We start from the raw sequence: 22,271 nt of genomic DNA, 5'->3' as shown, positions 1-22,271 counted from the left end.
ATCAAATTATCCAATACACCAGAGTTGATTGTGTTTAGCCAGTTAGCGCCGCAGTTACATCTTTGACGCTTTGCGTTTAATTGTCAACATGTTCAAGTGCAAAAAACAATGTTTTATAAAGAAATTGCTGATTAACCATGCAATTAATTGGAATAAATATTGTACACAAGTATTTGTTATCTATGGTAAAAGAAGGACATGTAATGTATTCACTACGTTAATTGACTTCCATCGATGAATTGATTTGAATATGAATTTCTAGTTTACACAGTTTACTTTCAGTTTTATTTGAGTGAGATATTCACTGAGATGGTGACTTGGTGTTTATAATAAATACTTCATACAAGATATCACCCAAAATCGGCGGGTTAGTTTAACAGCATCGGCTTGAAAATTTAAAACGACTTTTTCAGACTTTTGTAATGAAACAATAGCCACTGTATGGGAAATGACCTAACTAAGAAAATGAATGGTCACTTCAATGTTTTTAGCCCACCATCATCAGATGGTGGGCTATTCAAATCACTCTGCGTCCGTGGTCCGGCGTCCTTCCGTCCGTCAGTCCGTCCGTCCTTCCGTTAACAATTTCTCGTTATCGCATCTCCTCAGAAACTACCAGGGGGATTTTGACCAAACTTTGTCAGAATGATGTATTGGTACCCTAGTTGTGTCCCCCTGAAAATCAGACTGGTTCAACAAATTTTTAGTAAGTTATGGCCCTTTGTTTATTTCTATAATTTACATAGATTTATATAGGGAAAAACTTTGAAAATCTTCTTGCCCAAAACCACAGAGCCTAGGGCTTTGATATTTGGTATGAAGCATCATCTAGTGGTCCTCTACCAAGATGATTGAAATTATTTCCCTGGGGCCTAATATGGCCCCGCCCTGGGGGTCACATGGTTTATATAGACTTATATAGGGAAAAACTTTGAAAAACCTCTTGTCCAAAACCACAGGGCCAAGGGCTTTGATATTTTGTATGTGACATCATCTAGTGTTCTTCTACTAAGATTGTTCAAATTATGCCCCTAGGGTCAAATATGGCCCCGCCCCGGGGGTCACATGGTTTATATAGACTTATATAGGGAAAAACTTTGAAAATCTTCTTGTCCAAACCACAAAGACTAGGGCTTTGATATTGTAATGTAGCATCGCCTGGTGGTTCTCTACCAAGTTTGTTAAAATTATCCCCCTAGGGTCAAATATAGCCCCGCCCTGGGGTCACATGGTTCATATAGACTTATATAGGGAAAAGCTTTTAAAAACTTCTTGTCAATAACCTACAACATTCAAATTTGGACCACATGTATGGTTTTGAGTGGCAAGATGAACCTTGACATGAGTTGACCTTGATTTTGACCTAGTGACCTACTTTCACATTTCTGTAGCTACAACCTTCAAATTTGGACCACATGCATAGTTTTGTGCACTGAAATAAACTTTGACCTTGACATTGACCTAGTGACCTACTTTCACATTTTTGAAGGTACAGGTTTCAAATTTGGACCACTCGCATAATTTCGTGTTCCGAAATGAAATTTGATCTTGATTTTGACCCAGTGACCTACTTTCACATTTCTCAAGCTACAGCCTTCAAATTTGGACCACATGCATGGTTTTATGTACCGAAACAAACTTTAACCTTTACATTGACCTAGTGACCTACTTTCACATTTTTGAAGGTACAGGCTTCAGATTTGGACCACATGCATAGTTCTGTGTTCCAAAATAAAATTTGACCTTGATTTTGACCTAGTGACCTAGTGACCTACTTTCACATTTCTCAAGCTACAGCCTTCAAATTTGGACCACTTGCGTAGTTTTGTGTACCAAAATGAACTTTGACCTTAAGATTGACCTAGTGACCTACTTTCACATTTCTGTAGCTACAGGCTTCAAATTTAGACCACATGAATAGGATTGTGTACCGAAACAAACTTTGACCTTGACATTGACCTAGTGACCTACTTTCACATTTTTGAAGGTACAGGCTTCAATTTTGGACTACATGCATAGATTTGTTTCTGAAGTGAAATCTGACCTTGATTTTGACTTAGTGACCTACTTTCACATTTCTCAAGCTACAGCCTTCAAATTTGGACCACTTGCATAGTTTTGTGTACCGAATTAAACTTTGACCTTAAGATTGATCTAGTGACCTACTTTCACATTTCTCAAGCTACAGCTTTCGAATTTGGACCACATGCACAGTGTTGTGTACGGAAATGAAACTTGACCTTGAGCTAGTCAGTAAGTCTTGAAATTTGGAACACTCAAAAATGGCACATTGGTGGGCGCCAAGATCACTCTGTGATCTCTTGTTTATATAGAAACAAGAAAATTACAGCCACCTTTTGTATCACTCCTTTCGTATCACTCAACAGTATTGAAGTAGGAAAAGTCTTCCCGCTTCTTCCTAAAGTCTCCCCACTTCTCCCTAAATCAGCTCGAGTGAGAAGTGACTTCTCCCAAAATTGGACCTAGCTAAGCCCCTGATGTGCCTTCGGGGTTACAAAACTACTTGATTGCATCAAGTCCCATAACTCTTGACATGCATTTTGGTCAAATTATGTCCCCTTAGAGGTCAAAGGTCAAATTCAAGAATGACTGTCGGGAGCATATGTCATACGGGGCACCCAGCCCCCGTTTGGTCATTGTGCGGTTAAGGGTTGTCTGGGGTTTTCTTCGCCCTAACACTGTATACGGCAATCACAGGGGGACACACCGGAAAATGGGGAATAGCTCTGGCAGAGCCCCTGTGATGCTGATCTGTTGGTTTGCCACGTTACGACAGAGTCCAGTGCAAATAAATACAATCCAATGTTTCTATGTTTTATTTAAGTAATAACAATTCTTAGCAATAACAGTCTGCATATCACAATATTGTAATCATAAATCCAATTATGTCTGTTGTAAACTTTAAGGTTAAGAATTTACTAATTTGAACTGTTCTTGTTTAAGGCTGACTAAGTTAAAGTCATTAATTATGCCAACGTGGCTATGTTATGCCACTAGAACATTTTCATGTCTTAACTGTTCTGTTGCTAAAAATCAAGTCCCTTAACATAAGAAAGATTTCATGTTCTGAAAAATGATGTGAATAAATTGTCCAATCAGAAAAGTTGGGGTTGTCCCCTTTTTAGCTCACCTGTCACATAGTGACAAGGTGAGCTTTTGTGATCACCCTTTGTCCGTTCGTCCGTGCGTCAACAATTTCTTGTCTGCACGATAGTGGTTTCATTTATGATTTTATTTTAACCAAACTTGCACACAACTTGTATCACCATAAGATCTCGGTTACTTTCTTGAACTGGCCAGATTCCTTTATGGGTTCCAGAGTTATGGCCCCTGAAAGGGCCAGAATTAGCTATTTTGACCTTGTCTGCACAATAGCAGCTTCATTTATGATTTTATTTTAACCAAACTTGCACACAGCTAGTATCACCATAAGATCTTGGTTCCTTTCTTGAACTGGCGAGATTCCTTTATGGGTTCTAGAGATATGGCCCCTGAAAGGGCCAAAATTAGCTATTTTGACCTTGCCTGCACAATAGCAGCTTCATTTATGATTTGAATTTAATCAAACTTGCACAAAACTTGTGTCACCATAAGATCTCAATTCCTTTCTTGAACCGGCTAGATCCCATCATGGGTTCCAGAGTTATGGCCCCTTAAAGGTCCAAAATTGGCTATTTTGGCTTTTGCAGCCATATAGAGACTTCATTTATGGATTTATTTGATACAAACTTCCAAAATATCTTCAACAACAATAAATCTTGGATTCCATGACAAATCAGATCCAATCATAGGTTCCAGTTATTTTATATCTGATTACCTCCCCTGATTGTAATCAAAATGGATTTATATCAGTAAGTACTTACAGGACTTACTTGAAATTTCATTATTGTTATTAGTTGGACTGAGACAATCAGGGTAGATAACTATGGACTGATTTTATGTCAAATTACCTCCCTTTATTTCAAATTAAAATTGTTATATCTCCATAACTAATAAAGATACTGATCTGAAATTTATTTATGTCAACTCTTTTGTCCACTTACAATATTTTTTTTTTATTACTTCCCTTTTACGTTACTATAAATAGCTTATTTTTAGTAACTTTTTTATTATTGGCCGTAGGGAAAACACGAGACCAGTTGTCTGTGGTACAACATGGATGGTACCTCCAATTTTTAGGTGTATTTTAACATATCTATACCTTGTAAGATTTTTTTTTCTTTTTGGTTAAATTTCTTCCCTTTGTTGTTCCTGTCCTTTCGGACTTAGATATTTTTTCTGAGGACCTTCTTGTCCTCAAGTGCAGTGATAACAGGTGAGCGATATAGGGCCATCATGGCCCTCTTGTTGATATAAATTAACCAATGAAATTAACTTCAAGTAAAACATGACAGATTAAGTAAAACATGACAGATTTCTACGACTTGTAACGGTAAACAAACAACAGGTAAACAGGTAAATTTTAAGTAAAATTCTTACGCGTAATTTAGGCGACGGGTACACAGGATTCGCGTATAAAACACTTATTAATAAATAGTTTACCTTCAAATTAGCAAAATCACTAAAGAACACATATAGCTATATTGCTAGAGCATTTTTAGGAAGATAATATCATTAAAATAAGCAAAATCACATAGAAACGGTCGAATTTTGATAAAAACAACCGCAAAACTTCATACAGCACGATCATAAATATCTTTTACATGCAATATGTAAAGTAAGTAATACCGATATAATCATTAAATTTAGACTTTGGGCTATAAAGTGCAAAAAACAGAACTAAAAAACATTAAAAAATGACAAAATGACAGGTATTTAAAAATATAGTAAAATGGTATCGGTAAAGTACATTGAATGTTTACGAGAATATAAAATAAGCATATTTATTGATATGACACATTTATGCAGTAGGCTTGGCGTGTAATCTATAAATAACCTGTGTACTGTCAACAATCGGACGTATATAAAGGCTATGTTTTAGATGTGTTTTTAAAGTTTTAAAGTTTTTAAAGTTTTAATATTAATAAAATAAAGCTTAAGAGTATAGATTTAGTTCATGGTCAGTGGCAGTTTTTCTCAGGCGTTTCAGGAGTGTAAGTAAGGTAATCGCGGCTCTTACCCTGGATGACAAAATTTAATAAATTTAAATATATATTTCATAATCTATTTATTATTTCGGAAATTTAGACACAATTTAGGGGGGTATAACATTTAAAAACATTACAATAACAATAAATACTCCAGCCAAGACCCAGACATGTTCCAGAAATAACACCCGGGCCTTGAATTAAGGCCCCTTTTTAATTATATCATATGAATCTAATTCTTTGGAATCGATCCAGGCGCCGACCTGTATCTGGCAACGGGTCTCAAAATTCAAATCTCGCTGGGCCTCAATTGATTAGTTAGACTGGAAACAGTCATAACTACGCAGCGCAGCGTAAACAAATAAAAATGAATAAAACAAAACAAAACAATCTACGACTTGTCTTAAACCCTTTTAGTATAAGCTGCCATCCCTAACAAAACAATAGAGGTGCTAAGATACTTTAGATTGTTCAGAAGCCAAACTGATTAACATTTGATTAAAGCCATATTTCTTAAAATATTCTACATTGTTGTCAAAATAGTTACATCAGCTTTCCAAACAAGATTTAGAAAATAAGGATTTCCTGTCTCAATGAAAATCTTGTAAAAATACCAACAAAACATTATTATTCAACAATATTGATTTAATACAAACATCTAAAATATTAAATTAAAAACAGTCTGGCCTTTACAGTTACTTCAAAAAAACTTGGACCAGAAATTTCAGCTATCACACATATCTTCTTCATGCATGGAGGGATTTTGATGTAACTTTGCACAATTGTTCACCATCATGAGACAGAGTGTCATGCGCAAGAACCAGGTCCCTAGCAGGGCTTTCTCTGGGTTTTTCATACTTGTCGCCAACCTTTTCGCCAATCTGAAAAAGTTGGAGCCATTTTTGAGCCAAAGTTCAGAGCCACTTTTATTTCTCTTAGTTGGCTGTCATAGTGTGCATAGAGAAATAAAATATTGTAAATAATTTCATTAGGAATAATAACAACTTTTGAAGGTGTATTAGTTTATTGTAGAAGTAGGTTCATTTTGTAGCTGGATACAAATGACACAAATCATTTCCTTAGTTTTAAGAATTATATCTATACATGAATTACCAATATTCTAGGACTTATTTATTTTCGGAAAGGAAAATTCGGATATGTTTCCATTTTACTGTTTTTTAGAAGGTCGAGTTGAACACTCATCTAATGATTTTTAAGAAGCCCTGGTAGCAAGTGATATCTTCCAGTTTCTGAACATTTCAAAGAATTAACCATGTCCAGAATACAAATTTAGGCTGTTATGTTTTTGTTTTCGGATCCATCGCTAAAATCATTACAAAATCATCTAATATATTTGCAAAAAGGAACAAATTCAGTGTTTCTTTCGTAGTTACTAAAAATTCGTCAGTCATACAACTGCTACAAACATGTGGATCTTTTTTGTAAAAATCACAACACATAAAGTACACTGTAATTGGCGTTAATTTTGGTGAATTCTTGGCAGAGTTCAAACATACAAGCTGGCAGATGTTTGATTACTGATTAACCATCAATTCACACATTATTACGCAATTATCTTCTCAAAGTGTCCAACAGTCGAATTGTCAAATACACCGCATAGACTGGTTATCGATTTTATTCACTACCAGTGCCTAGGTAAACACGTGTATCGGGAACCAATTCTTGGGCCGCTTATATCACTACAGAAAAAACAAATGACGAAAAAAAATAGGCGCCACTTATTTTCGCCAGTTCACAAAATTTAATGCCAAATTCTTAAAATTATCACAAATGGCGATCAACAGCAGAGGCCCTGCCTAGGTCTAAGGTCAAGGTCACACTTAGAGGTCAAAAGTCAAATTCAAGAATGACTGTCCGGAGCATATCTTCTTCATGCATTGAGGGATTTTGATGTAACTTTGCACAATTGTTCACCATCATGAGACAGAGTGTCATGTGCAAGAACCAGGTCCCTAGGTCTAAGGTCAAGGTCACACTTAGAGGTCAAAGGATACAAGAATGAAAACTGTCTGGAGCATTACTTCTTCATGCATTGAGGGATTTTGATATAACTTGGCACAAATATTCACCAGCACGAGACGGAGTGTCGTGAGCAAGAACCAGGTCCCTAGGTCTAAGGTCAAGGTCACACTTAGAGGCCATAGGTCAGATACAAGATTGACTTTGTCCGGAGCATTTCTTCTCCATGCATGGAGGGATTTTGATGTAACTTGGCACAATTGTACACCATCATGAGACAGAATGTCATGCGCAGGTCCCTTCTTTAGAATTACTTCCCGTTGATGTTACTGTATATAGCTTATATATATTGTAACTTTTTTATTACTAGTCACAGAGAAAAATTGAGACAACTTTTCTGTAGTACAACATGCTTGTAACATTACATCCAATCTCTACCTTGTAAGGATTTTAGTATGGACTTGCAAATTTTTTTTATTTTTTATTTTTATTTTTATTTTTATGATTAACTTCCCTTAGTTGTTACTATAAATAACTTATATTGTAACATTTTTATAATTGACTGTAGGGAAAAACCAAGACCACTTTTCTGTTACTTTCAAATTTCAGGTGTATTTTAAGGTATCTCTACCTGGCAAGGAGTTTTTTTGTGGTCTTAGAAAAACAAAAGAATTACAATAATTACTAAACAACCACAAACTTCCATTTGCAAATACAGGTGCTATTTGCTAATTTGCTGTGACGGGTGTATATTGTGACATTCTGGCACTCTTGTTTCGAAATAAAATGGATTGATTATAAACACTTAACTTACAGTGTTTTTCTAAAAATATTGAACATTACTATGCTGGTATTAAAATCATATGTCATTTTAAACAGTTATTCATTTAAAAAAGATATTTGAACATGAAAATTGTAAGTCTTTCAAAACTTTCTGAATTTTGAAAATCCATAAATGAGCGAAAAGGTTATTAAAAATTAAAAATTCCAATCCCATACACAAACAAAGTAAAAACATTTGTTTTGCCCACCACCAGATAAACAGGTGTTAATGCGTGACATCACGGCGATCTCTCCTGTTGGTTAACTGCAAGAATTGCCGCATGATATTAAAGGAAAAAAACGTTTTTTTTCTCTTTCAGGAAATAGCTTGAGAACATACAATATTTGGAGAAATGTCTGCCTTACCCTCAGACCTCATTGCAATGAAGGATTCACCAACTTATATGCCAATACTGAGATCTGTGCTCAAGAGTCAGATACAGTTTCTGGTAAGTGTACTTCAGATATTTTCTACTTTGTACTGGTAAAATATTTCTACATCAACAAGATGTTTGGTTTCTAAAGGCCTCAACAGACGGTAGGATTTAGTTGTACAACACCAGTTAAATGTAAGATGTACAGCCAAATATTATCATGACTGTGTACAATGCTATTCCTTGATTTCGTCTTGACTTACAGATTACAACATGTTCTATTTCATAAGTTTTGCCTTCCATACCACCCACGTTGACAAGCATCAAATTGGTAAATTATTAGTTGATAATGAGGCAGTTGAATGAAATTCCAGAAATAATTGCCCAAAAAATAAACACAAATCTGAAAATCAAATGGCTTCCAATGCATAATGGAAAAGGATGACATTGAAAAGTTAAATGATTTGTGTCATGCATACTTGAACTCATGGGACATAGAAAATCCAAATTATTCTAAGAAAGACTATAAACTCGGGAGTTTAGAAGTATTGAAGGAAAGCTTTGAAAATCAATACATAGGTGAATGTCATTTTAAGCTTGACTATTCGAAGAAGAATTCTGGCTATTCTATTCACTCTGGCGTCCGCGTCACACCTTGGTTAAGTTTTTGCATGCAAGTACATACAGCTATCATGTAAAGGCATATAGTTTTGAAACTTATTTTTTCTTTTTCTAGGTCAATTACCAACCTCACTGGGTCAAGTCCCATAACTCTGACATGTATTTTGAGCAAATTATGCCCCCTTTTGGACTAAGAAAATTCTGGTTAAAGTTTTACATGCAAGTTACCATCTCCACAAACTAATGCAGATATTGACTTGAAACTTCACTTGTGTCTTCGGGGTTATAAAACTAGTTGATAGCAGCAAGTTTCATAACTCTGATCTTCATTTTGGCCAAATTATGCCCTTTTGGACTTAGAAAATTCTGGTTAAAGTTTTGCGTGCAAGTACATACAGCTAATACTAAAAGGCATATAGATTTGAAACTAATTTTTTCTTTTTCTAGATCAATTACCAACCTCACTGGGTCAAGTCCCATAACGCTGACATGTATTTTGAGCAAATTATGCCCCCTTTTGGACTTAGAAAATTTTGGCTAAAGTTTTACATGCAAGTTACTACCCCCAAAACTAATGCAGATATTGAATTGAAACTTTATCTGTGTCTTCGGGGTTATAAAACTAGTTAATAGCAGCAAGTCCCATAACTCTGACCTTCATTTTGGCCAAATTATGCCCCCTTTTGGACTTAGAAAATCCTGGTTAAAGTTTTGCGTGCAAGTACATACAGCTATTACTAAAAGGCATATAGATTTGAAACTTATTTTTTCTTTTTCTAGGTCAATCACCAACCTCACTGGGTCAAGTCCCATAACTCTGACATGTATTTTTGGCAAATTATGCTCCCTTTTGGACTTAGAAAATCCTGGTTAAATTTTAGTGTGCAAGTACATACAGCTATTACTAAAAGGCATATAGATTTGAAACTTATTTTTTCTTTTTCTAGATCAATTACCAACCTCACTGGGTCAAGTCCCATAACTCTGACATGTATTTTGGGCAAATTATGCCCCCTTTTGGACTTAGAAAATTCTGGTTAAAGTTTTACATGCAAGTTACTATCTCCAAAACTAATGCAGATATTGAATTGAAACTGCACATGTGCCTTCGGGGTTATAAAACTAGTTGATAGCAGCAAGTCCCATAACTCTGATGTGCATTTTGGTCAAATTATGTCCCCTTTTGAACTTAAAACTCTTTTGATATTTCACCTTTTTGGGTAATATTTTCCTGCTTCTGGGACAATATTTCGAATAGCCAAGCTTAGTTGTCTTACGGACAGCTCTTGTTTTATTATTAATGGTTACATTCTTTTCAGTACCTGATACACTATGTTTACTAGGTAAATCTGTGTGATTTATCTGGGAGTGGAATACTGTTGTACAATTTTAAAATTGTACTATTTTGAGATGATTGGTGTTGTACAACTAGAACCTACTGTCTGTGGACACCTTAACCAATAAATGGAAAATACTTTTTGCCTTAATACAGAGATAAAACTTTATGAGCCAGATAGTATTTGGTCAACAGATGACCCTATTGATAGTTTTTAGCTCGACTATTCATAGAATAGTAGAGCTATTGGACTCACCCATGCGTCGGCGTCCGCGTCCCGCTTTGGTTAAGGTTTTGTATGTAAGCTGATATCTCAGTAACCACTTGTGGGAATGGATTGAAACTTCATACACTTATTCACTGTGATAAACTGACCTACACTGCACAGGTTCCATAACTCTATTTTGCTTTTTTACAAAATTATGCCCCTTTTTCGACTTAGAAATTCTTGGTTAAGGTTTTGTATGTAAGCTGGTATCTCAGTAACCACTAGCAGGAACGGATTGAAACTTCACACACTTATTCACTGTGATAAACTGACCTACATTGCACAGGTTCCATAACTCTATTTTGCTTTTTTTATCCCCCCGCCAAAGGCGAAGGGGATATTAGAAATGCTCTCCGTCCATGTGTGCGTGCGTGCGTGCGTCCGTCCGCAACGATCTTTATGTGGAGCATAACTCCAAAAGTACTGGAGGGATTTTCTTCAAACTTCATACACTGATAGAACACATTGGGAGGAAGTGCAGTGTGCAAGAACAATAACTCTACCTTGCCTATTTTTTGAGTTATTCCCCTTTATCTTATTTTCTTAAAAAATTTTGTCTGGAGCATAACTCCAAAAGTACTGGAGGGATTTTCTTCAAACTTCATACACTGATAGAACACATTGGGAGGAAGTGCAGTGTGCAAGAACAATAACTCTACCTTGCCTATTTTTTGAGTTATTCCCCTTTATCTTATTTTCTTAAAACAATTTGTCTGGAGCATAACTCCAAAAGTACTGGAGGGATTGTCTTCAAACTTCATACACTGATAGAACACATAAGGAGGAAGTGCAGTGTGCAAGAACAATAACTCTACCTTGCCTATTTTTTGAGTTATTCCCCTTTATCTTATTTTCTTAAAAAAATTTGTCCGGAGCATATCTTCTTCATGCATGGAGGGATTTTGATATATCTTGGCACAAATGTTCACCACCACGAGGCGGAGTGTCATGCGCGAGAACCAGGTCCCTAGGTCTAAGGTCAAGGTCACACTTAGAGGTCAAAGGATACAAGAATGAAAACTTTGTCCGGAGCATTTCTTCTTCATGCATAGAGGGATTTTGATATAACTTGGCACAAATGTTCACCACCATGAGACGGAGTGTCATGCGCAAGATCCAGATCCCTAGGTCTAAGGTCAAGGTCACACTTAGAGGCCAAAGGTCAGATACAAGATTGACTTTGTCCGAAGCATTTCTTCTTCATGCATGGAGGGATTTTGATGAAACTTGGCACAATTATACACCATCATGAGACGAAGTGTCATGCACAGTTCCCTTCTTTAGAATTACTTCCCTTTGTTGTTACTTTAAATAGCTTTTATTGTAACTTTTTCATTACTAGTCGTAGGGAAAAATCAGGACCACTTTTCTGTAGTACAGCATGCATGCTACATCCAGTTTTGAGGTGTATTTTGACCAATCTCTACCTGGTAAAGATTTTTGTGTGGACTTACAATTTTTTTTTTTTTTTTTAAGATTAACTTCCCTTAGTTGGTACTATAAATAACTTATATTGTAACATTTTTATAATTGACCGTAGCGGAAAAAACAAGACTACTTTTCTGTGGTACAACATAGATGTTACTTTCCAATTTTAGGTGTATTTTAAGGTATCTCTACCTGGTAAGGAGTTTTTTTGTGGACTTAGAAAAACAAAAGACTTACAATGATTACTAAACAACCACAAAATTAAAATTCCATTTGCAAATACAGCTGCTAGAGTAAAGAAATTTGCTGTGACGGGCGTATATTGTGACATTCTGGCACTCTTGTTCCCTGTTAGCTTTCCATTCCTTCTTTTTACAGTAGCCATATAGAAAAACATCATAGCTATACTGTTCATGAAAATTAATAAAATTTAGCAGTAAACCACCTCACCACTGACTTATTCTTTCTTCCACATCTTTAAAACCCCTGATGCGGACCACAACTAAACGGTTCTTCAAAGCTTTCCCCAAAATTAATACTTTCAGACACTAACTTGCCAGGAACTTTAGCCTTCAATTATAATATGCCCGGCGGGGGGATTAGCCATGTCTAACATGGCTCTTGTTACAAAATTATGTCCCTTTTTCGACTTAGAAATTCTTGGTTAAGGTTTTGTATGTAAGCTGGTATCTCAGTAATGACTTGTGGGAATGGATTGAAACTTCACACACTTACTCACTGTGATAAACTGACCTACATTGCACAGGTTCCTTAACTCTGTTTTGCTTTTTTATGAAATTATGCCCCCTTTTTGACTTAGAAATTCTTGGTTAAGGTTTTGTATGTAAGCTGTTATCTCAGTACACACTAATGGGAATGGATTGAAACTTCACACACTTGTTCACTGTCATGATCTGACATGCACTGTATAGGTCCCATAACTCTACTTTGCAATTTTTTCAAAATTATGCCCCTTTTTCGACTAAGAAGTTTTTGGTTTAGTTTTTGTATGTAAGCTGGTATTTCATTATCCACTTATGGAAAAGGATTGAAACTTCACGCACTTGTTTTCTTTATGAGCTGATAAGCACTTTGAAGGTTCCGTAACCCTTTTTCCCATTTTTACAAAATCATGCCCCTTTTTCGACTTTTGTATTCATTCAATTGACAAGGCTGTTGAATAGTCTAGCGTTGCTGTCCTCCGACAGCTCTTGTTGGTCAACAGATGACCCCTATTGTTTTGGGGTGAGCAAGTGTAGAGGTAAAGATCATAATGACCTCTAGATTGAACATGTTTCACCATCAGATACTAGAGATTACTGGAGTGTAGAACTGGCAGTTGTTATAGGAAGGTTTAAAAAATAAATGACTACTGTGTTTCAAAATGACATAAAGACTGAAAAGAGTTTCTAATTTCACTGGACTGTTGTCTGATCAGTAGAAAACTCGTATTGATGTCGGTCAATGCCTAAAATGTCAAGGTCACATCTTGGTGAATGACAATGCTTTCGCTAGCAATAACTGGAAAATGCTTGGCCTGAGGACCTTCTGACTGTAAGAAATTACCTCTGGTCATTAATGATGGTGATATTTTTTTATGGTCATAAGGTGTATTGTCATGGTCACACTGACCTTGGGAATTAACTGATTAAAATGATTTCCTAACACTAACTGGAGAGTGCTTGGATTTACAGCATTGTAATTTCACAAAATGACATTGGCCTGTAGATGACTTTCATTGTTTGTTCTGCCATTAAATCAAAGGCGAAGGTCACTGCATACTTAAGACTTAAGATTATATAAGGGGCCTCTGTGGCCGAGTGGTTAAGGTTGCTGACTTCAAATCACTTGCCCCTCATCGATGTGGGTTCGAGCCTCACTCAGGGCATTGAATTCTTCATGTGAGGAAGCCATCCAGCTGCCTTACGGAAGACTGGTGGTTCTACCCAGATGCCTGTTCGTGATGAAATAATGCAAGAAGGGGTACCTGGGATCTTCCTTCACCATCAAAGTTGGACAGTCGCCATATGACCTATAATTGTGTCGGTGCAACATTAAACCCAACAGAATCAACTAAATAATAAAAAATAAGATTATATAGCCACTTATACCTAACAGGCCATCATGTTGCAGGGGATGTTTGTTCTACAAACTGATCGTGATAGATTCTCCATCCAAGTAAGGCCCCAAAGTGTTTTGACTTGAGCTGACATAAACTTGTTCTAAAGTCATTGTTGTGTAAGTGGAAACCTGTAATTATAATCAGCTGTGTTACATTTATTCAAGTGAGCACTTTTTGTTGTGAGTATCGCAATAACTATTTGACCTGTAGTCATCAGACATTATACAAGATTGTAATTTAGGGTGTGAAATTGTGCATCTGAGGTTTTGTTTGGGACTACAGTCAGCCAGACCAGAGTTATAGACCTTGACATAAAAATATGAATAAATGGGCCTTCAAGTTTGTGTTGAGCCTGACTCAATAAGTATTGGATCTAGAGCTATGAAATATTAAAGGATTGTCATATAGCATATGAAGTTGTGCACCCAGACCAGAGTAATGGCCCTTGACTTAGTGAAACATACATAAAGGGTTTAAAAGTTTATGTGTCATATATCTCAAAAAGAATTCAACCTTGACTTTTGAAACCATATAGGAATATTTTTCAACATGTGAGCTTGTACACCTGGGGTTTAGTTTGGGATTTCACTTAGTAAAACTAGTTATTGCCCTTGACTTAGTTAAAAAATATGCTTGAAACGCTTTCAGCTTTGTGTCGCACATATCTCGAAAAGTGTTTGACATGAAGTCAGGAAACTTTATGGGAATGTTGTTCAGCCTGAGCCTGGGTTATTTTTTGGGATTGAATTCCTCCTACCTACCCCCTGCCTACCCCCTCCCCAGATAGAAGTTTACTTAGTCTTGCATTGTCAGCAAGTATTATGTATACATATGACCTAACAGTGGCAATAAGTGGGAGCAGTGTGCTATAGACATGCATCTGTTTGATTACATGTAATTATGATGTAATTGATTACATCAGAAAATCCTGTGCAGTCATGATTTCTTTCTATTTTGATTTCATTAATGATATAATGCATGTTGAAAAATTGGCCTTACATTTAATAGCAGGAGTATACTTATTGTAACCGATTACATTTGAAATGCATGGTAATTCTTATTCAGTTAGATATATTCTTGTGTTGTTAAACCCAGGTCTGTCTTTATCATAGTATGATAATTATACAAATAACTTGAATTTCTGCAGGTTGAACAGTTGTCTGGTGCTGGGGAGGAGACACTGATACTGTCTGCCAATGTTAATGATGGTGTCGTTGATCAGCTTGGATCTGAGCCTGGAAAGATGTTTGCTAATGTTTATGATGATTTCAAGTCAGAATTTCTGGAATTTTGTCAGAAAAGTAAGTACAGTATGTTCACATGTAATTGAATTAATTGTACTGGACAGAAAGTGATGTTAACTGACCTAAGTTTAAGATAACTTTTCATTGTTGTCCTCAGTTTCTTATTATACTTGTCCAAAGGTTTATATTCATGTTTAAATCATATTCATCTTGTTATGCCCCCCGAAGGGAGGCATATTAGTTTTCAACTGTCCGTCCGTTCGTCACAACGTTAACTTTTTGCATGAAGACACTTTACTCACGAACCACTGCACCCATGACCTTCAAACCACATGCTGGTAGTACTTATTGAGTACACGACCCCTACTGACTTTGGGGTCACCAGGTCAAAGGTCAAGGTCACAGGGGCCAATGTTAACTTTTTGCATGTCCGTTCGTCACAATGTTAACTTTTTGCATGAAGGCACTTTACACGTGAACCACTGCACCCAGGACCTTCAAACTTCACCTGCTGATAGTACTTATTGAGTACACGACCCCTACTGACTTTGGGGTCACCAGGTCAAAGGTCAAGGTCACAGGGGCCAATGTTAACTTTTTGCATGAAGGCACTTTACTCACGAACCACTGCACCCAGGACCTTCAAACTTCACATGCTGATAGTACTTATTGAGTACAGGACCTGTACTGACTTTGGGGTCACCAGGTTAAAGGTCAAGGTCACAGGGGCCAATGTTAACTTTTTGCATGAAGGCACTTTATTTGCGAACCACTGCACCCAGGACCTTCAAACTTCACATGCTGATAGTACTTATTGAGTACACGACCCCTACTGACTTTGGGGTCACCAGGTCAAAGGTCACGGTCACAGGGGCCAATGTTAACTTTTTGCATGAATGCACTTTACTCACGAACCACTGCACCCAGGTCCTTCAAAATTCACATGCTGATAGTACTTATTGAGTACACGACTGCTACTGACTTTGGGGTCACCAGGTCAAGGTCACCAGGTCAAATATCAAGGCACTACGGGGACATTTGTCACCATTAGTGACAGCTCTTGTTTTTATGCCCCCCCTGGGGGCATATTACTTTTCAACGGTCCGTCCGTTTGTTCGTTAGTTAGTTCATTCGTCACAACGTTAACTTTTTGCATGAAGGCACTTTACTCGCGAACCACTTCACCCAGGACCTTTAAACTTCACATGCTGATAGTACTTAATGAGTACACCACCCCTACTGACTTTGGGGTCACCAGGTCAAAGGTCACAGGGGCCAACGTTAACTTTTTGCATGAAGGCACTTTACTTGTGAACCACTTCACCCAGGACCAGGGCTCCGGAAATTTTGATAACTCAATCGGTCCGAAACGAAAATCCTGACATCGGCGCTACCCCACCCACCGCATTCCCAATATTACATATTTTGTAAAACGTGATAGGGTAAAGAAATAAGCATGTCATGCATTTAAACTGAGTTACTAGTCACCGCGCGTTACCATACAATGAAGACAGTTATTCAGTGTTATGTGTGATGTTACTTTGTTTAAATTTCGATGTTTTTCCGAGATAATACGAGGCATTGACACCGTGTGCGTAACTAGTCTAAAAGCCAATGCACGTGACTTCGATACCGTATACACGGCAGATACTTTGTGATGTTTCCTCATTCTTTGAAGGAATTCTATAAAATACAATGCGTCAAAGTGAGTTACACGACACATATTCTCTGCTAAACAGCCTCAGTATTTAAAGAATACTCTGCCGCGGACCGAATGTGTACGTTATTTGAACGCTGAGATCAAATTTCCCGCATGTATAGTACCAAAACGTCACGCGGGTTGGCCACGGATATTTCATTTCACTTACGTTGTACTTCAATAAGCAACTACATTTTGATAAAGTTATATGTTCTCTTCTGATGTAAACAAAATTTCATTTTGAAACATTTTTTAAAAGACCGATTTGATAAACAGTGCCACTCCGGTTTTCTTTATCATTCGTGGTTGCCCGTCCATTTTTTTCTTTTTTGTACAGTCGGGTTGCAAAGACGATTTTCTGCTTTTGTTTCAACTGGAGCCCCAACAAATGAATCATGTAATTTTTTCAAATGAAGTAATTATAAAAATTATTTTTATCGGTTTTCCGTGTGATGTCTCATTAAATCAAAGACCTATAATGTACAATTATAGCTCTTTGATTAAAATTAAATTCCTTTGATTAAATGCAGCGACCATTTGTTTGTTACCGTGATCAAACATAGCCTTTTGAAATAAACCATCCGTCGGTTTCTAAATAAAAGAAGTGGACCCCCGTCGAAATGATTTGGATCCAGTCAGAAACGTTAGGAAACCAGTCAGAAATGTTTAATACACCGCAGTCGGCTGTCTGCAAACATTAAAGGATGTGCCGCGCGAGCACTGATTGCGTCACGCGCTAATTACGGACCGATTATCAAAGTGACAATCAGACCGATTGACACGTTTATTAATTATCTGAAGGTGCGACCAACAATTTCCTGCTTGGCAGGTGATCGTGTATTTATACTTTTCTCCATTTTTACGGGACCGATTTTTTTCGTTTTTTCACTTCACAAATCGGTCTGAAAAGTCAAAAATCGGTCCAAAACCGACAAACCGGCAAATTTCCGAAGCCCTGCCCAGGACCTTTAAACTTCACATGCTGATAGTACTTAATGAGTACACCACCCCTACTGACTTTGGGGTCACCAGGTCAAAGGTCAAGGTCACAGGGGCCAACGTTAACTTTTTGCATGAAGGCACTTTACATACGAACCACTTCACCCACGACCCTCAAACTTCACATGCTGGTAGTACTTATTCAGGGCTCACACTGGCCTCTGAGAAATAATAGCCAACTTTTGAAACTATAAAAAATAATAGCCAAAACTGATGCGGACTTTTGCATGTAATGTTTATAATTAAAAAGAACAAGTTTTTTTTTATTGCTTTGAAAAGTTGTAGCCCCAACAGGGGTGTGGGAATTGGGGATTCATGGAAATTACCTCATATTGGGGGCCCGGGATCCGGACAAAATCCCCTGCGGACAAAACCCCCTTCGCTCATTTTTGCATAGGCGGACAAAACCCCCTTCATGTTTTTTACAAGGAGGACAAAACCCCCTTCGATGAATTTTACAAGGAGGACAAAACCCCCTTCACGTTTTTTACAAGGAGGACAAAACCCCTTTTGCTTTTTATAAGGATTCAAAAAGGAAAACATCATAATACACTTCATTTTATTTATAGAAAAAGATGTCTTGAAGATATATTATAATATGGATAATTGATGTACTTAATCTATTATATACAATTATTACAGTTTGTTCCATAATGACTTTGAGATTAATCAGACTATACATAATTATACAATTATTATACTTTGTAGAAAAAAAAGTGTGAAATATCTCTTAATTAATTGACATGTAATTTGTTAATTGTATGTTTTTTCTCACTGAACTGTTCATTAAAGTAAATTGTTAAATAACTCTCAGATAGTTTGATTAATTAAATATTATTATAGCAGGGGATTTTGTCCTACACTCGGGGGCTCCCCTCTCCCCCTTAAATGCTTTCAAAGGTAAGACCTATGCTATAATCTGATGGATTCTGAAGGCATTTACTGGACACATATTTATAGCTTGCATAAGGCTGCTGAAATGATTGACTCCGTCTGACATTGTTGACTGGGCAATAGCTCAAACCCCATTCGTGCACACACAGTATGGGCACAGTTGCACAAAAGGGAAAGTTTTGAGTATCAGTCATGTTTATACATTTTCTTTTTATATAGCAAAAGTGTTTCCATGATTCTTTTGACCACAACAGTTAACTGCACTTAAATTGCCCCAAAAGTACAAAACAATCGGGTCGCAAAAATACGTGATATTTGGCACACTATTTAAATTACAGCTTTTTATCAACATGTTTCCAAGGCTTTTTTCAATATTAAATAATATTTTTATGTGTTTTAGAACGTTTCTACTTACGCTAATGACAGTATGCAGGCAAATTTATTTGTTGATTTTTTTAGCTTGCCCGTATCGGCCATGTTACTAAAAATAGAAACAAGACTGGGTTTTCCGATTATTTCTGGGTTTAATGTGCAAAACAGACATTTATTAATCTTGGTAAAAAAATATCTGGCCTGTAATATTTCAACATGTACATTCGCATTCTTTTCAAATTAAGGAAAATTAAAAAAAACTTTGAGATTTTGTCACTTTAAACAATTGCATTTCAAGATAAAAAAAAAAACTGCCGGTACATATAGGTTTGTCGTCTGCCGACTATTGAGTTGAAGAAAATTTGCGTTGGTGTTTGCAAGTGTTCTCAAAAAGTAGCCTGCCAGTTCAATGTGACTTAAATGCTGGATTAGTAAGATTGCATTCCGGTTATAATCGGTTTAATTGTCGTCTGCATTCTACCGCCTTAGGCAACGTTATCGGCATAGTTGACACGTGTTTGGAATACACGAGGCAATAAACAGTACGCTTTATCGATTTTTCCAGGCTACCTGACCGCGGGTGGCGTAATTATTTATGCAGCTATCAAATAAAATAATCGCCAGTTCAAGTTGCCAAAATGAAAAAATATTCGCCATTTAAATAAAATAATCGCAAATGGCGATAATGGCGACTGACAGCGTGAGCCCTGCTTATTGAGTATACCACCCCTACTGACTTGGGGGGTCATCAGGTCAAAGGTCAAGGTCACCAGGTCAAAGGTCAAGGTGCTGCGGGGGCATTTGTCACCATTAGTGACAGCTCTTGTTTCATGTTTTAAAAGTTAATTTAACTTATCTAATATTTAATCTTAGAAATGTTGATGCAGATGTATTTTGCAGTCTCTAGGCAACTGTATTATGGGGAAGATGAGGTATACTGATTTGCTGTTGTCATTTGGTTTGTTGGTCTGGTAGATCCAGTAAATAGACCACTTTTTAGCCTGCAACTTTTAAGTAGATAACTTTTATGGGGCAGTAGGTCAAAGCTATGGTGACCTTGGACCTGAAGCAAAAGGTTTCCAATCAATGATTAGAGTATGCTTGGACTTACATCCTTTGAAACTTGATGATTACCTGTATTTAGTAGTTGAGCCTATGGTTTTGAGACTGTAAAGATTCCTATCAATAACTAAAGAATGATTGGGCTGAGAGTTCATAGGTCAAATGCATGTGGTCAGCTGGTGTCCTCTCATGATTTTAGAGTCATTAGGTCAAAGGGTAAGGTCACAGTGGCATTGGGACTGTTAAAAAGTTTCTGATCTAGAGCTGGAAAATGCTTCTTAAGACAAGCAGCTTCAAACTTCACAGGATATGCTGTTGCCATGATATAGTTATTCGGTTCATCAGCTCTAAGGTATAGTCCAAAGTGTTCTTGAACCGAAAATTCTGTTCTTTTGATGAGTCATTATGATGAGAGGGAGATTGTGTATGTGTTTTACAGCTTTTGTTATGTGGAATTTTAATCATTTTTTTTTTAAATAAAGGAAATGGGCATTCATAGGGTTTGCACAGGCCTTAGGAAGTGCTTGGATTTGATGCTGGTAATTTAGAACTCCATGAAATTGACTAAAACTCAACTTAAACCTGAAAAAATCTGAAAAGTTACTGAAATTTTAAAAGAAAAAGGAAGTGCCTGCCTTCTTTTTACCAAAATTCCTTGAAAAGAACGATCTGTCAATAACTTGTTTTGTGGAAAGAAAAAAATTCAAAAAGAAAGAAGAAAATGAAGATAACTTTAAAGAAAATAATGATACATGGTCACTAATGGGTCGGGTATGCACCGGTAGCATGCATAAAAGATAACACTTTATCACAGTCTATAAAGTGCAATTTCTCCTATAACCCTGTTTTGGAAATAAGTAATAAAATGTTGTTTTTAGAAAAGCACTTCTTGAGAAAGTAATCAAAGTTCTTGAAAGTACTTGGATTTTGACTTGAATATTCTGTAAGAACCTTGATGAAGGAACATTGATTTTACAAATCCTGAATATAATTTGCAGGAAGGGGAAAACGGAAGCCAGAATCACCGCAGAAAACACCAATTGATGTTAAAAGAGGGAGGCCATCCCCAGCAGTGTTGGCACTTCCAAAGGCATCTGTAGTTACACAGAAAATTCAAGCAGTAAAGTCCCCATCAAATGTTCCCAAGGTGTCCTCAGCTAGAATAATAATCAACCAGAAACCAGCAAGCACTCCAGGAAGTCAGTTTTTGACCAGTCAACCAGACATTGAAGGACTGGAAGAGTCAGAGGAGGGTTACGGAGAAATTGAGGACACAGGTCTGGATTACGAAGAACTTGAGGATGTTGAAGAATGGCAAGACGAATCAGCTGACATGCCTTCATCAAGTGAAGGCCATTCCTCTAGCAGCAAAGTAAAAACTGCAAAAGTTGTACCAAAAGAAAACACGGCTACTCAAAGTAAGTACTGTTAGCACTTGTTATGAATGTTAAGATAAGTCATACAATGTTCCAGGACTCACCTTCCATAATTTTTTGTGATTGATATTTTGCCTGATTCTTCCACGAGGGAGTATATATGTGCTTTCTTTGCCCTACTTCAGGTTTTGAATTTAAGCTTGCATACTGGCAGAACACTGTGCAAAAATGCGAGTGACTTTTATCCAAGCTCACAAACTTTTGCAATGAAAAACTTGAATGGAAATGACAAGGGTTTTAATTTTTTCATATTTCAGTTCTGATATGCTGTAAATAGGCATTCTTTGACAGGTATTTACACAGGATGCATTGATTGATGAAGTTTTTACACAGTGTGTAGACTGGTTTGCAGATTTTAATCACGCAGTGATATTTTATCTACACAGTGATAGCCATGAGTTAGCCATGCTGGCTCAAGATCAAGGTCACAACTGAAGGTCAAAGGTTTGAGCCTTCCATTTTGTGTCTGCTCTATATCTCCTAAACCCCTTGAAGGATTTTCATCA

The 22,271-nt window shown here is 36.8% G+C and overlaps 1 protein-coding gene across 3 annotated transcripts in view; it reads left to right on the top strand.

The window, feature by feature from the left end:
• LOC123551473 (zinc finger protein 595-like) overlaps positions 1–22,271 on the top strand; it is a 51,614-nt gene that overhangs the window by 10,573 nt on the left and 18,770 nt on the right. For all 3 annotated transcript variants that reach the window (XM_053540930.1, XM_045340438.2, XM_045340439.2), the window contains exons 2-4: positions 8,231–8,359; positions 15,207–15,360; positions 21,328–21,747. In XM_053540930.1, the coding sequence (XP_053396905.1) occupies positions 8,264–8,359; positions 15,207–15,360; positions 21,328–21,747 (670 nt within the window). In that variant the 5' untranslated portion in view covers positions 8,231–8,263. The remainder of the gene's footprint in view (positions 1–8,230; positions 8,360–15,206; positions 15,361–21,327; positions 21,748–22,271) is intronic.

The sequence above is a fragment of the Mercenaria mercenaria genome, chromosome 4, assembly GCF_021730395.1.
Source record: "Mercenaria mercenaria strain notata chromosome 4, MADL_Memer_1, whole genome shotgun sequence".
In the NCBI taxonomy this organism is placed as follows: domain Eukaryota; kingdom Metazoa; phylum Mollusca; class Bivalvia; order Venerida; family Veneridae; genus Mercenaria; species Mercenaria mercenaria.
The sequence above is the reverse complement of the archived record's forward strand: the minus strand, read 5'-3'. Positions and strand labels throughout refer to the sequence as shown.